General features: G+C 40.4%; 2 protein-coding genes across 6 annotated transcripts; both read left to right on the top strand.

Annotated features, from left to right (window-relative positions):
• The first annotated feature begins 723 nt into the window (after positions 1 to 723).
• LOC306991407 (uncharacterized protein) lies at positions 724 to 2884 on the top strand. 4 transcript variants are annotated; one of them, XM_079599191.1, is made up of 5 exons: positions 724 to 778; positions 930 to 1013; positions 1129 to 1188; positions 1338 to 1501; positions 2314 to 2884. In XM_079599191.1, exons 3-5 carry the CDS (start codon positions 1184 to 1186, stop codon positions 2766 to 2768), a joined length of 624 nt encoding a protein of 207 aa, XP_079455317.1. In that variant the 5' UTR covers positions 724 to 778; positions 930 to 1013; positions 1129 to 1183; the 3' UTR covers positions 2769 to 2884. The 4 variants fall into 4 exon arrangements, with proteins under 4 accessions (XP_079455317.1, XP_079455315.1, XP_079455316.1 ...); XM_079599189.1 differs by having other exon boundaries at positions 1323 to 1501; XM_079599190.1 differs by having other exon boundaries at positions 771 to 1013.
• A 5306-nt stretch (positions 2885 to 8190) lies between these two features.
• On the top strand, positions 8191 to 11144 carry LOC306989499 (uncharacterized protein). 2 transcript variants are annotated; one of them, XM_079595285.1, is made up of 3 exons: positions 8191 to 8369; positions 8515 to 8678; positions 10508 to 11144. In XM_079595285.1, the coding sequence occupies exons 2-3, from the start codon at positions 8594 to 8596 to the stop codon at positions 11026 to 11028; spliced, it is 606 nt and encodes a 201-aa protein (XP_079451411.1). In that variant the 5' UTR covers positions 8191 to 8369; positions 8515 to 8593; the 3' UTR covers positions 11029 to 11144. The 2 variants fall into 2 exon arrangements, with proteins under 2 accessions (XP_079451411.1, XP_079451412.1); XM_079595286.1 differs by having other exon boundaries at positions 8362 to 8384.
• The last annotated feature ends 5211 nt before the right edge of the window (positions 11145 to 16355 follow it).

Raw genomic sequence — 16355 nt, 5'->3', positions numbered from 1 at the left:
TCTAATCAAAGTGTGCGTCTCTCCCCGGACTTTCCCAACAAAAACCCCGCCCCCTCTCAGCAAATAGCTACATAAAACTGACATTACTGAGCTATATGCGTTTAAAAGTAGCCTATTAAAATGGCACAATGGCATTGCTCAGTTCAACGTGTTGGGAAATCGGGCATTTTGTCCCGCGTCAGCTTTTATTCAAAAGTTAATAACGCGCTCAACATTCAAAAAGTAAATAAGGATTTCCCACTGTCATCACTGAATGAGCTCGTGCGTCATCCTCGCGCAGTTATTCAGCCAATAAAGTGTAGACCTATGTAATTCATAGAACATTGTGTCTAGTACTATATAAATTACAAAGGTTTAATTGGCATCTTTATTTCAAACGACCCGACCGACCGCGACCCGAATATCATTAAAAATATTTTTGGATGACTCGTAACCGCGGGTAACCGCGGGTGACCGCAGGCACCCGCTCACTTTGGATCAACCCGCGCATCACTGATGTAGGCCTATTTCCTCAAGCCTCCGCCAAATGCTTCCGCCAATTTTTTTTTTGTATATAATATTTTTTTTGTATTATTATTGTTAGTGGCAATGGTGTATAAGTGTATTGTTATGTATTATAATATTTATAATTATTATTTACATTTATCAGAGAGGGGCACAATACATTTTGAGACAAAACAGGCAGTGGCGCTCTTCTTCAACCCTGATCAAACACACCTGAACAAGCTAATGAAGGTCTTCAAGATTAGGCTATAGGATACTGGGAAGTTACAGGCAGGTAAATTATATAAAAGAGTATAGCGTTTTTTTCTTTTTTTTCAGTTTTTTTTTCCCAGTTTGTTATTTGGTTTGCTTGGTTTTTTTTTAAAATGTTTAATTATATTTTGTATAAAAGCAAATAACCTGTCCTGATCCATATTTCATTCCAGTTGGTGGCGGTTATGCACCAATAAGCTAGGTTGCCAACCGCCAATAAACACCAAAGAAGAAGAAGAAGAAGAAGTTACAGGCAGGTGAGTTTTATCAAGGTTGGAGTTGGCCAGATCTCCTAAGCTTGGATCTCTATAAAATCTGTTTTAGAAAAGCGATCTGAACCGTTTTGGCAGTGTTTGTTATTTCACGAATTAGGACTAGAAGCGTGGAGAAGGGGTGGTGGAGGGATGCTGCAAAAACTGTCAATGGAATGAGGTGAGACTGCTGAGTGTATATATACCTCTTACCATTGATTGCTGAGTGCTCTCCACTTGTGTTAATTATCTGTGTTAATTATCTGTACGTGCTCCTCCCGAACCTTGTTAATAAAACATCATGTGATTCAGCAGCTGTTTCCATTGTAGTTTTGTGTTCCTCGCTGCCCGCCCTTCCGGATTCCCTAATCTTCCAGCAGAGTTGAGTGTGAGATCGCAGGTCGTGAGGATGACGACAGCTCGAGTGTACTCGTTGAGTGCTGTTTTATTGTGTCTATCTGCATGTTTGAGCACAATAGACACTGCAGTCGTAGGTGAGAAGATCTTTTAACTTCCTTACACATAGCCTGAAGAAATGCAGAAATAAGTGCCTTAAAAAATTAGAATTTAGGCACAACATTGTTTTACCAAAAAATCAGTACAAACGTCCAGTGGAAGTTGAAGTTTGTACCTTGGTTAAGTTCAAATAATAAGCAAAGTAGCCTATAGCTAAATATGCAAAACTGTCATAAGTTTATGCATTCGTTGTACAAGTAAAACCTATACAATCACTAATGGCATTTGTTTACTGTAAATCAACATTTAATGTTATGTATTTCTTAGATTAATTGGATTTAAAAAGCCCCGTTTGTTTTCTTTTTTTCTTGAAAAAAGACTATTCCACGTCCTGACCAAAGCTGTCCTTCAAACAAATGTACAAACTGAATGCTATGTAATAGGGAATATATCTATGCAGTATATACAGTTTTTGGTTCCCAATGACTGCCATAGTATATTTTTTTCCTACTATGGAAGTCATTGGGAACCAAAAACTGTCTGGTTACTGACATTCTTCTAAATATCTTCCTTTGTGTTCAGCAGAGGAAAGAAATTCATACAGGTTTGAAACAACTTAAGGGTGACTATATGATGACAGAATTTTCATTTTAAAAGTGAACTAATCCTTTAATCTGTACATGTATTTGTTCTATTAGTGTTTCGGTCAGATTTCTCGTTATTTTAGTTTGTCTTGGATTTTATCGTTCTCAATGTCAAAAGTATTCAGTGGTAGCACTGCAAGCACAGGATGGCTTGCCCATAAAGGGTTAAACAGACTGACTAAAGCTGATTATCTGTATCCATGCAGTGACACTAGCAGCCGAACCGCAGAATCCTCCAGTGAAGTGTGCAGGGGAACCACAGAATCCTCCAGTGAAGTGTGCAGGGGAACCACAGAATCCTCCAGTGACGCCAGCAGGGGAACCGCAGAATCCTCCAGTGACGCCTGCAGGGGAACCGCAGAATCCTCCAGTGACGCCAGCAGGGGAACCCCAGAATCCTCCAATGAAGCCAGCAGGGGAACCGCAGAATCCTCCAGTGACGCCTGCAGGGGAACCGCAGAATCCTCCAATGAAGCCAGCAGGGGAACCGCAGAATCCTCCAGTGACGCCAGCAGGGGAACCCCAGAATCCTCCAGTGACGCCAGCAGGGGAACCCCAGAATCCTCCAATGAAGCCAGCAGGGGAACCCCAGAATCCTCCAGTGACGCCTGCAGGCGAACTGCAAAATCCTCCAGTGAGGGCCCTGGTGAAGGGATGGTAATTTACCGGTGGTGGTTAATAAAGAATATTGCCATGCATGTGGTTAACTGCTGTTTCAACCATTTAGATGTTTTGATGTCTACCCTGTTTATCACTGAATAAATATTACACTTTTGCAAGACTTTTTGTTTTCTTTGTGGAAAAACAAAAGGTAATTGCTTCATTGAAGAGTTGGGCTGCGTTTGAAACCGCGTATTTCCCTTACATGAAAGTAGTAGTACGTTCGAAACATCAGTATTCCTAAAAGAGTAGGCGAGAAGTTCCCGGATGACCTACTGCTTCCGGACAGATTTTCGAGTGCTTGTCCGATGGATACTTTTCTATCCCAGGAGGCCACGGGAGAGGATACGTCATTATCAAACATCGCAGAGATCAGCGACGCGGGTGTTTTCAAATGCGAGTAAACATGGTTTCCTTGTGTTAAAATGTGTTAAAATACTATAGACTAGAGTAAACGGTTGAATTGTTGAAGGTGTAGAGACGTTAGACAGTAGTTGTGATTTTGCTGTAAAAACACGTATTATCAGCTATCGGGAGCTCCAGTAAGCACACCATAGGGCTGTAGCAATTTGCGATTTGAAACCGAAGCCAGATCCATGAACCTGTGTCGTGGTGTGAGAAGGCAGAATCGTTGCACACCCCTTCCACATCTTTAAATTACTATTAGTATTATTTGAAGTTAACATTATAAAATACGTAGACCTAGGCTACAACCCTAGGCTGTGAGATCAAAGACGGATATCGCGGGATTCACGCTCATGCGCCGTGTTGATGATAAACTGGATGTAATTTAAATTCTGTTGCTTTTTTATGAAAATAAATATAATGAACAATACACCCAAAGTAGGTGTTATTTATTTCCATTCGAAAGACGTGTTTACCAATCATTTTTAATTTAATTATGGATGTTGTTATTTATAAATAACAATCATATAGAGATTGCTGTCAGAGAGTTTGGGAATATTCACACATAATTTATACACATGAAAACATCACAGTTTTAAAATCAAACATTTTAAAAGAGATAAATTAATCACGGTTGTTTAAACCATGAGCATTAACTGTGTCGCCAGCAAGTCGTTTCCCATCGTGCTTTTGCTCAGCGCAGTCGGTGGAGAGCAACTGTGCTCGACCGCAGAAACCGACACGTGCGCTTTGTGCTCGCAAGCATTTTTTGGCATAGGTCAGTCAGCATGACATCAGAACAAGTTGGACAGCACTCGGACACATCGCTTACACACCGGTGATCGGTTCTGTGCAGATCTCAAACAAGCGTAATCCCAAGTGTAAACGCAGCCAGTCTCAGCCCTGTCTGTGAAACCGGGCCTATGTGTAGGAGTTTAGTCATAATTAGGCTACACCCATAGACAGTATATAAACTGGACACAGAGACCCCCCCCCCCCAATAAAGTGAAGTCAATTAGAAGCACTCACTTCCTGATGGCTGGGCCTGGGCGTAGTGCGCAGGCTCAAACTGAGCTTGACAACGTAGATGTGACGTGAGCAACCTGTCTGACAGCTGTAAGTCTTCTAGTAGCTGTGCCGAGAGAAATCTGAATCATTCCCTTCCGAATCTCGCAGAAACGGAGACCGTGAGTATGAGCTGTCCATGAGCTAGCAGCAGAATCAACTTTATGACTCTCTATGGGCTTCTCCCTTGACTTTATGCCTCCACCTCCCCCCGATTGCTTGCGAGCTTCTCCGCCTGTCTATACGGTAATTTCTTCACTGTGCGACAGAGAGTCGCGTGATTATGACGCAATCGTAAGCCTATTTTTACAAAAAAAATGCTTCTATGGGGCCATAACGTAAGATACAAGGTAATGGAGCCTTTTATACATTGTCGTGTTTCTTTAGAAATAAATAATGGACAAACGGATGGATTACCCCCTTGGCTACAACTTTTTCTTCTTCTTCTTGTTTCTTTTTTTTGGCAGATTACTACTTTTGTATTATACCGCCACCAACTGTACAGGAGTGTGTAATACCATGAACTTCATAGAGTCTTAGCCTTGAATTAAAGCAGCACCAGGTAACTTTTCAACCTTAATAATATATTTCCAAGTCTCTTGTGATGGTACATCGACTTACAATAGGTTGAATGACACGTCTGCCATAGCCTGACGGGGTCTGTAGCGTTTTTAATCGTACTTTTAAACTTCGGGTTTCGGGTAGTAACCGGCGAACAAAGAGAACTACAAAATTCGACTGCTTTACGGCATATACGTCACTTCCACCACCACCCCCACTTCCTTAAAATCGGACGTGCGAGCCAAACTAGCGTTTGTTTGCCAAATGTTATAGTCATGGCCAAAGCAGCACAGAAAAGCAAGAAAGCAAAGGTTTTGTCGGAGGAAAGCAACAAGAGGAAACGAGAAAGTGATCGTATTAAAGGCAGAACGAGGATCAACATTGGGCCAGCGTTTCCTCGCTGGCGTGAGCTGAAGGAGGAGGAGGGGTGCCCGATGTTTTCCAGGGATTATTCTCTTTTTTGAGCGACAGTCCCAGAAAATTCATATTCTTTCGCCGGGACACGAATTGTCCCGTTTTTTTGTGAAAATATACGTTAGCTGCTACTTCTAAAGTAGAATTTCCTGGTTTCAAATTAAACTGTTTCCGTCTACCGCTACTGTGTTTTCTTCATAGTTGTGTACAGTACATCCAATCCTGTGTCCGTAAACGGGTAAAAACCATGGTAAAAATGGGTAAAACCGTGGATTGGCCAATGCCAGGCGTTTACTTTTATTTGATTAGAAGCTCAACTTATCGCCTAGCAACTGCCTGTGCTGTCGGTCGGTCGCGCGCGCGCATCAACACACATCCAAGATGATACAGTGTGAGTTTAGTTGCTAGCTTTTTAAAAACTGTCTATTTACATCTATTGTGTGAAATGGGGAGAGAGACGGACGAGGAGGATAACCACTGTCTATGAGGATAACACAACAAAGTCGGATGAGCCACCAGTGTCAAAGAAAATACTATTTACAACCTACAACTCAGACTCAGACCCCAAAAAATAATAATAATCTGAATGTCCCGGTTTTTCACAAATCAAAGGTGGCAACCCTATGCCCGACCGATGCGAACGTTCAAATATCAAATGAAAGCCTATGTCTAAAGGGCGTGTACACGTTTGATAGGGGCTACATTCTTGCAAGTAAATATATAAGATGTACAAAATAATATTTTAGGATACCTAACATGTCTGTGATATTTGTTTATTTGCAAATCGATTTGTAAAATTTGCAGAATCATCTATGGTAGCTTGATATTATAATATTGACGATATATGGTTATTATATCTACCACTCAAACATTGCATTGAAGTATTATATAGATTCAGTAAAACGGTAACCAATAGACTAGGCTACTATAATGACGCTGGCTTGTAAACGTGAGCATCGCGATCATTTGTCGTTTGAAAAAAAAAAAAAAAACCCATGAAATTATATTCATATCATGACATGCTGAAATATATGCCACTGTACCTGGATGAAGACATTTCACACGCGACGCAAGCAGAGCACCTGCATGTGAACTCCTCCTACAGTGTTCAGGGCTATCATGGTTGTCAACAAATGCACGTGCATGTAGGATGACAGAGTTTACGACAGTAGTAGAGGACAATACTGTTTCCCAACTGTAGGGGGACCCCGAGAGCAAAAAAAAGAAAAGTAACCTAGTGCTGCTTTAAAGGTAGGGTAGGTAGGATTTATATAAAAACTTTTTACCAAATTTGATTAAACTTTCTATATATATCAATGCATAATTAAAATGTAAGTACTCTGATAAAAAGAGTATAAAAATCGAGTGACTCTAGACCGTTTAAACTTCATTAAACACAGCTCATTATTTCCATTCGGGACGAATCACAGGATTGGCTTGCGCGACTGTCACTCTCCGTCGCCATGACTACCGCCGTTATTACTGGCTCTGCCCACGTGCGCGAAGTCGCGCACCCGTTTTTAGGTGGGAGTGAATGGAATTAATGAGCTGTGTTTAATGAAGATTAAACGGTCTAGAGTCACTCGATTTTTATACTCTTTTTATCAGAGTACTTACATTTTAATTATGCATTGGTATATAAAGACAGTTTAAACAAATTTGAATAAAAGTTTTTTTTAGACAATTCTGACCTACCCTACCTTTAATAAAAAAATATATTATTTTCATTATATCAGTATTATTAAGAAAAATAAATAAAGCGTCAAGTCTCTCCTTTTTCATACTCTGTTCTTCAAGTATATCATGTTTTGAATTCTCTCCTTCCATTTCCTGCCAATTTATTCTACTATCATTATATTTCTCACATACAAAAAGTACATGGTTTACATTTTCTTTGTCTCGGCATTCTATGCATAAACCAGTAGGCCTACCATTACCTACTATTTGTAAAGTAGCATTCAATCCTGTGTGACCAGTGAAGTCTGGTATAAACCACTTCCCTTCTGTGTAAACTCAGCGAAGTAACCCTTTTCCGGTCACATTCCTCTGTATTGTAGTGTCTAGCATTAAACTCTGCCTCCCATTCAGTTTGCCATCTTTTCAGATTTAATTATGGATTTGGCTTCACCCTTCCCTAGTGGAACTTTAATTCCTATATATTTGGTTTCTCAGCATCTTTTTTGCAATTTGATCAGCCTCTTCGTTTCCTTCAATGCCTGTATGAGCTGGAACCCAACAAAACTGAATAATGATTCCAAGGTTTCTGAGATGTAATGGTAAATGCTTAATTTCAATAATCAAATCTTCTCTTGACGAGGGACCTGAATCTAGGCTATGAATAGCTGCCATGAAATCTGTACAAATCACAGCTCTCAATGGTTTAACCTCTTCAATCCACCTAAGAGCTGTTATTATCCCAGTCATCTCAATATAGATAGAAAATTATTTAACCTATAGCCATCTCTTTTATTAAATTCTGGAATATATTTCCCAATCCCGCAATGCCCATTCTGTGGATCTTTTGATCCATCTGTATATATTTTAACATATCCATAGAATGACGTTTTAGGCCACATTTACACATAGCCGGGTATTTAGAGAAACGAATATTTCCCCCACCCTCCGCTTTCAATAATAACATCGTGCACACAACCCGCATAAATACGCCGTCGAGCGCCATCATAACTATGCCAAACCTATGGGCGGCAGTGTAGGGAGAAGGATAAAGCCATGCAAGCCAATCAGAATCCTCAGAATCGACAAGAGAGAACCTAAAACCCAGTTTCTCCCAGTTGACACGACAACATATAACCGGCGTTTTCAGAAATCTCCACTTTGGCCGGAGTTTTTAGAAATAATCGTTTTCTGGGATAAAAACAGCGTTTTCGTGTAAATGACAGGCCAAAACGCAGAGAAATATCTGCGTTTTCCCATCGTGTAAACGGGGCCTTAGTATATCCCTGGCAATATGCTGCAAAACTGTGTTCATTTGGATACTCTTTCTGTGAAAGGGGCTTTGTTGTACTACTCCAACTTGTACCACCTGACTTTGATAATTTTGCCATAGAAACGCTCAATCATCTTCAACCCTGATCAAACACACCTGAACAAGCTAATGAAGGTCTTCAAGATTAGGCTACTGGGAAGTTACAGGCAGGTGAGTTTCATCAAGGTTGGAGTTGCCAAGACTTCCTTGGATCTTTATAAACACGTTTTAGAAAAGCAATCTAAACTGTTTTCACAGTATCTGTTACGTGATTCAGCAGATGTTTTGATCCAGCGACACGGTTTTTCCATTGTAGTTTTGTGTTCCTCGCTGCCCGCCCTTCCGGATTCCCTAATCTTCCAGCAGAGTTGAGTGTGAGATCGCAGGTCGTGAGGATGACGACAGCTCGAGTGTACTCGTTGAGTGCTGTTTTATTGTGTCTATCTGCATGTTTGAGCACAATAGACACTGCAGTCGTAGGTGAGAAGATCTTTTAACTTCCTTACACATAGCCTGAAGAAATACAGAAATAAGTGCCTTACAAAATTTGAATTTAGGCACAACATTGTTTTACCAAAAAATCAGTACAAACGTCCAGTGGAAGTTGAAGTTTGTACCTTGGTTAAGTTCAAATAATAAGCAAAGTAGCCTATAGCTAAATATGCAAAACTGTCATAAGTTTATGCATTCGTTGTACAAGTAAAACCTATACAATCACTAATGGCATTTGTTTACTGTAAATCAACATTAATGTTATATATTTCTTAGATTAATTGGATTTAAAAAGCCCCGTTTGTTTTCTTTTTTTCTTGAAAAAAGACTATTCCACGTCTTGACCAAAGCTGTCCTTCAAACAAATGTATAAACTGAATGCTAAGTAATAGTGAATATATCTATGCTATTTGCAAAAGAGTTATAAAGCAAAATGACGTTGTCCGTGCACGCTGGGCAGATGTGATAATTGATGATGACATTCGTTGTCGATTTTCATTATTGGTTTTAATGATTAGTTAGCCCTAGTATTTGTTATAGTGTTTGGGTCGGCTTTCTTGTTGTTACCTGTTTGATTTCATTGTTCTCAATGTCAAAAGTATTCAGCCGGTACCACAGTTTCAAGCACAGGATGGCTTTACAAAATGAATAGATGATTAAGTAAAACTTGCAATTTGTGTGTTATGCTGTATATCTGTCTGAGACTGAATGCCGCTAAACGGACTGATTAAAGCTGATCTGTATCCATTAGGGCAGAGTTCGAATTGCAGGGGGTCAGAAAATCTCAAAGGGAAAGAAATATCAGTTTTGGGGGGTTCAGATCATTTTTCTGATATTGTGAAAAAATATAATTACAGTTATAATACAAGTCAACTCCTATTTTCACTGTAGGAACATTTTAATGTAAAGCGATTTCAGACACCCCTATTGTGGACCGTACCATTTGTAACCACCATGGCTAGAAGCAACGGAGATAAAGACTTCAACTTCTCAAGCAAGTGTCAATGTTGAATGACAAAACGCTAGGGAAATTCCTCCAGTAGACTAAATTCGGTTGCTGCTAACGTGTATGGGTAAATGTAAGTTGCTAGCTAGCTGACGTTTAGCTTGTCGCATGTTTAGACCTTGTATGTGTGTTGCACAACACATGTTGCACTTGGCGATCACGGTGGGGATTGATATGGTAGTGGACCATGATGGTCATAGAAGAAGTGAAGGAGCAGTACCCCCCAATTATGGTGGGGTAATTCGCACTCTGCTTTAGGGATGTGCATCTCCATAACTGAGGCCGATGCGATGCGCATCTCGATGCATAGCCAACAATATGATACATTAACGATACATAAGCAGCTACCGATGCGATACGATTCACTACTATGCGGTGCGATCAGCTTTCGATTCAATGCGATGTGATTCAATGTAATGCGATGCAATGGAATTCAATATGGCATAGATAGTTAACTTTTCTTTATTTTGTTCAGACATAGGCCTACAACAAATCATAAAGTAGCTTAAGTGCCATCTGACTTTTAACACATGGCTCTGTCACATACGAAAGATTAAATAAAAACAGACATTCTTTTCTGTTTTTTTATATATATATATAATGCAGTGAATTAGACATTCAGTATTCAATTATTATGTACAGGTATTTGTTATATTAGTGTTTCGGTCAGATTTCTCGTTATTTTAGTTTGTCTTGGATTTTATCGTTCTCAATGTCAAAAGTATTCAGCCGGTAGCACTGCAAGCACAGGATGGCTTGCCCATAAAGGGTTAAACAGACTGACTAAAGCTGATTATCTGTATCCATGCAGTGACACCAGCAGCCGAACCGCAGAATCCTCCAGTGAAGCCAGCAGGGGAACCACAGAATCCTCCAGTGAAGCCAGCAGGGGAACCGCAGAATCCCCCAGTGACGCCAGAAGGGGAACCACAGAATCCTCCAGTGAAGCCAGCAGGGGAACCACAGAATCCTCCAGTGAAGTGTGCAGGGGAACCACAGAATCCTCCAGTGAAGTGTGCAGGGGAACCACAGAATCCCCCAGTGACGCCAGAAGGGGAACCACAGAATCCTCCAGTGAAGTGTGCAGGGGAACCGCAGAATCCCCCAGTGACGCCAGAAGGGGAACCGCAGAATCCTCCAGTGACGCCAGAAGGGGAACCACAGAATCCTCCAATGAAGCCAGCAGGGGAACCACAGAATCCTCCAATGAAGCCAGCAGGGGAACCACAGAATCCTCCAGTGAAGCTTGCAGGGGAACCGCAGAATCCTCCAGTGAAGCTTGCAGGGGAACCGCAGAATCCTCCAGTGAGGGCCCTGGTGAGGGGATGGTAATTTACCGGTGGTGGTTAATAAAGAATATTGCCATGCATGTGGTTAACTGCTGTTTCAACCATTTGGATGTTTTGATGTCTACCCTGTTTATCACTGAATAAATATTACACTTTTGCAAGAATTTTTTGTTTTCTTTGTGGAAAAACAAAAGGTAATTGCTTCATTGAAGAGTTGGGCTGCGTTTGAAACCGCGTACTTCCCTTACATGAAAGTAGTAGTACGTTCGAAACATCAGTATTCCTAAAAGAGTAGGCGAGAAGTTCCCGGATGACCTACTGCTTCCGGACAGATTATCGAGTGCTTGTCCGATGGATACTTTTCTATCCCAGGAGGCCACGGGAGAGGATACGTCATTATCAAACATCGCAGAGATCAGCGACGTGGGTGTTTTCAAATGCGAGTAAACACGGTTTCCTTGTGTTAAAATACTATAGAGTAAACTGTTGAATTGTTTAAGGTGTAAAGATGTTAGACAGTAGTTGTGATTTTGCTGTAAAAACACGTATTATCAGCTATCGGGAGTTCCAGTAAGCACACCATAGGGCTGTAACAATATGCGATTTGAAACCGAAGCCAAATCCACGAACCTGTGTCGCGTGTGAGAAGGCAGAATCGTTACACACCCCTTCCACATCTTTAAATTACTATTAGTATTATTTGAAGTTAACATTATAAAATACGTAGACCTAGGCTACACCACAAAACTAGTTGATAAATTCTTTAATTTTACCTGTAACGGTACGACCGTTTCACACCGCAAGCATCAGCGGCGTGTATTTTTTCCCGATGTGCTGTTAATCAATGAGTGCATTCACACCAGGAGCAGGAGCGTCGTGTGAGCAGCAGTAAAGCAGGGGATTCGGCACCGAGTCTCTTTTTTGCTGCGCTGCTCACGCTCAATTAAAGTTTTAATTAAACAATTACTCAAATATTACAGAAGGGACATTAGGCCTAATATCATTCTAAAAAAGTTGTCTAATCTTTCTATTCCTAGGGTTAGGGTTTCCTAGGGACTAGTTAAAAAACAATCTTCCCTATTGCTGTCTCGCAAGGATGTATCCAAGAGAGTAAAGAATCAGCTGAGCTTTTTAAAAGTGCAATAGCTCCACTAGGGATGGCATCCACTGACACTCATCTTTTAAGTTGTTGTGATAACGCGTTGTAGGTCACATGACGTCAACATAGCAGATGTCCGGTTCGCATTTATACTCAACGAGATCAGGCTAAAGTACCTACTCTTTCAGTGCTCTTTAAGTGAATATGCGGTTTCGCAACCCTAGGCTGTGAGATCAAAGACGGATATCGCGGGATTCACGCTCATGCGCCGTGTTGATGATAAACTGGATGTAATTTAAATTCTGTTGCTTTTATATGAAAATAAATATAATGAACAACACACCCAAAGTAGGTGTTATTTATTTCCATTCGAAAGACGTGTTTACCAATCATTTTTACTTTAATTATGGATGTTGTTATTTATAAATAACAATCATAGAGAGTTTGGGAATATTCACACATAATTTATACACATGAAAACATCACAGTTTTAAAATCAAACATTTTAAAAGAGATCAATTAATCACGGTTGTTTAAACCATGAGCATTAGCTGTGTCGACAGCAAGTCGTTTCCCATCGTGCTTTTGCTCAGCGCAGTCGGTGGAGAGCAACTGTGCTCGACCGCAGAAACCGACACGTGCGCTTTGTGCTCGCAAGCATTTTTTGACATAGGTCAGTCAGCATGACATCAGAACAAGTTGGACAGCACTCGGACACATCGCTTACACACCGGTGATCGGTTCTGTGCAGATCTCAAACAAGCGTAATCCCAAGTGTAAACGCAGCCAGTCTCAGCCCTGTCTGTGAAACCGGGCCTATGTGTAGGAGTTTAGTCATAATTACACCCATAGACAGTATATAAACTGGACACAGCGAAACCCCCCAAAAAAGTGAAGTCAATTAGAAGCACTCACTTCCTGATGGCTGGGCCTGGGCGTAGTGCGCAGGCTCAAACTGAGCTTGACAACGTAGATGTGACGTGAGCAACCTGTCTGACAGCTGTAAGTCTTCTAGTAGCTGTGCTGAGAGAAATCTGAATCATTCCCTTCCGAATCTTGCAGAGACGGAGACCGTGAGTATGAGCTGTCCATGAGCTAGCAGCAGAATCAACTTTATGACTCTCTATGGGCTTCTCCCTTGACTTTATGCCTCCACGTCCCCCCGATTGCTTGTCGTGTTTCTTTAGAAATAAATAATGGACAAATGGAGTCTTTAAACGCCTTAGATGTAAAGTTACTCGCTGTCAAAGTGACGCCAAAATGAATAGGAGACAATGGAATGCTAATGGATTGCTAGCTAATGGCGGCCCCCGGGGAAGCTTCGGTTTCCGGCGGATGGATTACCCCCTTGGCTACAACTTTTTCTTCTTCTTGTTTCTTTTTTTGGCAGATTACTACTTTTGTATTTTACCGCCACCAACTGTACAGGAGTGTGTAATACCATGAACTTCATAGAGTCTTAGCCTTGAATTAATAATAAAAAAAAAACTATATTATTTTCATTATATCAGTATTATTAAGAAAAATAAATAAAGCGTCAAGTCTCTCCTTTTACATACTCTGTTCTTCAAGTATATCATGTTTTGAATTCTCTCCTTCCATTTCCTGCCAATTTATTCTACTATCATTATATTTCTCACATACAAAAAGTACATGGTTTACATTTTTTTTGTCTCGGCATTCTATGCATAAACCAGTAGGCCTACCATTACCTACTATTTGTAAAGTAGCATTCAATCCTGTGTGACCAGTGAAGTCTGGTATAAACCACTTCCCTTCTGTGTAAACTCAGCGAAGTAACCCTTTTCCGGTCACATTCCTCTCCTCTGTATTGTAGTGTCTAGCATTAAACTCTGCCTCCCATTCAGTTTGCCATATTTTCAGATTTAATTATGGATTTGGCTTCACCCTTCCCTAGTGGAACTTTAATTCCTATATATTTGGTTTCTAATAAGATTCTGAATGGAAAGTTTACTTTTAAAAAGTTGCCAAATGGGTTAGTTGACAAGACCAAAGTGATCTGTTTGTTTTGTCGTTGTGAACTGAGCTATCATCGCAGGCAGCACGTCCAGTCTGAAATACCACTTGATGGCCAAGCACACACACACACACACACACAGCTGATGCGATCTCAGCACACTCGTCACTATCAGTAACGTTACCTCGTCAGTATTTCTGTCACCCTTTTATTGATGGACAGTGTTACATTGTGTGAGAGATTATTTTCTCCAAGTGAGAATGTTAGTGTGGAATTGAACAGATATGCCAATCTTGTTTTCAATAAAAAACATTTGCACAAAGCAAGCCGATCCACTTTTCCATGTTGATAAGAGCATTAAAATGAGAAAAAATAATGGGACAAAAAGAAATCAAGAGACATTTAGAATAGATAAAAATGTGCGATTAATCGCGAGTTAACTATGACATTAATGCGATTAATCACGATTAAATATTTTAATCGTTTGACAGCCCTAATTTTAACATATCCATAGAATGACGTTTTAGGCCACATTTACACCGGGTATTTAGAGAAACAAATATTTTCCCCCCTCCGTTTTCAATAATAACATCGTGCACACAACCCGCATAAATACGCCGTCGAGCGCCATCATAACTATGCCAAACCTATGGGCGGCAGTGTAGGGAGAAGGATAAAGCCATGCAAGCCAATCAGAATCCTCAGAATCGACAAGAGAGAACCTAAAACCCCGTTTCTCCCAGTTGACACGACAACATATAACCGGCGTTTTCAGAAATCTCCACTTTGGCCGGAGTTTATAGAAATAATCGTTTTCTGGGATAAAAACGGCGTTTTCGTGTAAATGACAGGCCAAAACGCAGAGAAATATCTGCGTTTTCCCATCGTGTAAACGGGGCCTTAGTATATCCCTGGCAATATGCTGCAAAACTGTGTTCATTTGGATACTCTTTCTGTGAAAGGGGCTTTGTTGTACTACTCCAACTTGTACCACCTGACTTTGATAATTTTGCCATAGAAACGCTCAATCATCTTCAACCCTGATCAAACACACCTGAACAAGCTAATGAAGGTCTTCAAGATTAGGCTACTGGGAAGTTACAGGCAGGTGAGTTTCATCAAGGTTGGAGTTGCCAAGACTTCCCTGGATCTTTATAAACACGTTTTAGAAAAGCAATCTAAACCGTTTTCACAGTATCTGTTACGTGATTCAGCAGATGTTTTGATCCAGCGATACGGTTTTTCCATTGTAGTTTTGTGTTCCTCGCTGCCCGCCTTTCTCGATTCCCTAATCTTCCAGCAGAGTTGAGTGTGAGATCGCAGGTCGTGAGGATGACGACAGCTCGAGTGTACTCGTTGAGTGCTGTTTTATTGTGTCTATCTGCATGTTTGAGCACAATAGACACTGCAGTCGTAGGTGAGAAGATCTTTTAACTTCCTTACACATAGCCTGAAGAAATGCAGAAATAAGTGCCTTACAAAATTTGAATTTAGGCACAACATTGTTTTACCAAAAAATCAGTACAAACGTCCAGTGGAAGTTGAAGTTTGTACCTTGGTTAAGTTCAAATAATAAGCAAAGTAGCCTATAGCTAAATATGCAAAACTGTCATAAGTTTATGCATTCGTTGTACAAGTAAAACCTATACAATCACTAATGGCATTTGTTTACTGTAAATCAACATTTAATGTTATGTATTTCTTAGATTAATTGGATTTAAAAAGCCCCGTTTGTTTTCTTTTTTTCTTGAAAAAAGACTATTCCACGTCCTGACCAAAGCTGTCCTTCAAACAAATGTACAAACTGAATGCTATGTAATAGGGAATATATCTATGCTATTTGCAAAATAGTTATAAAGCAAAATGACAGTTTAAATCACAGTGTCTCGTTCCCTACTCCGGGAACAAATGCGTAACCGAGACGTTGTCCGTGCACGCTGGGCAGATGTGATAATTGATGATGACATTCGTTGTCGATTTTCATTATTGGTTTTAATGATTAGTTAGCCCTAGTATTTGTTATAGTGTTTGGGTCGGCTTTCTTGTTACCTGTTTGTCTTGTTTGATTTCATTGTTCTCAATGTCAAAAGTATTCAGCCGGTACCACAGTTTCAAGCACAGGATGGCTTTACAAAATTAATAGCCTAGATGATTAAGTAAAACTTGCAATTTGTGTGTTATGCTGTATATCTGTCTGAGACTGAATGCCGCTAAACGGACTGATTAAAGCTGATTATCTGTATCCATTAGGGCAGAGTTCGAATTACAGGGGGTCAGAAAATCCCAAAGGGAA

This window comes from Phoxinus phoxinus (genome assembly GCF_949152265.1).
Source record: "Phoxinus phoxinus genome assembly, chromosome: 2".
In the NCBI taxonomy this organism is placed as follows: domain Eukaryota; kingdom Metazoa; phylum Chordata; class Actinopteri; order Cypriniformes; family Leuciscidae; genus Phoxinus; species Phoxinus phoxinus.
The sequence above is the reverse complement of the archived record's forward strand: the minus strand, read 5'-3'. Positions and strand labels throughout refer to the sequence as shown.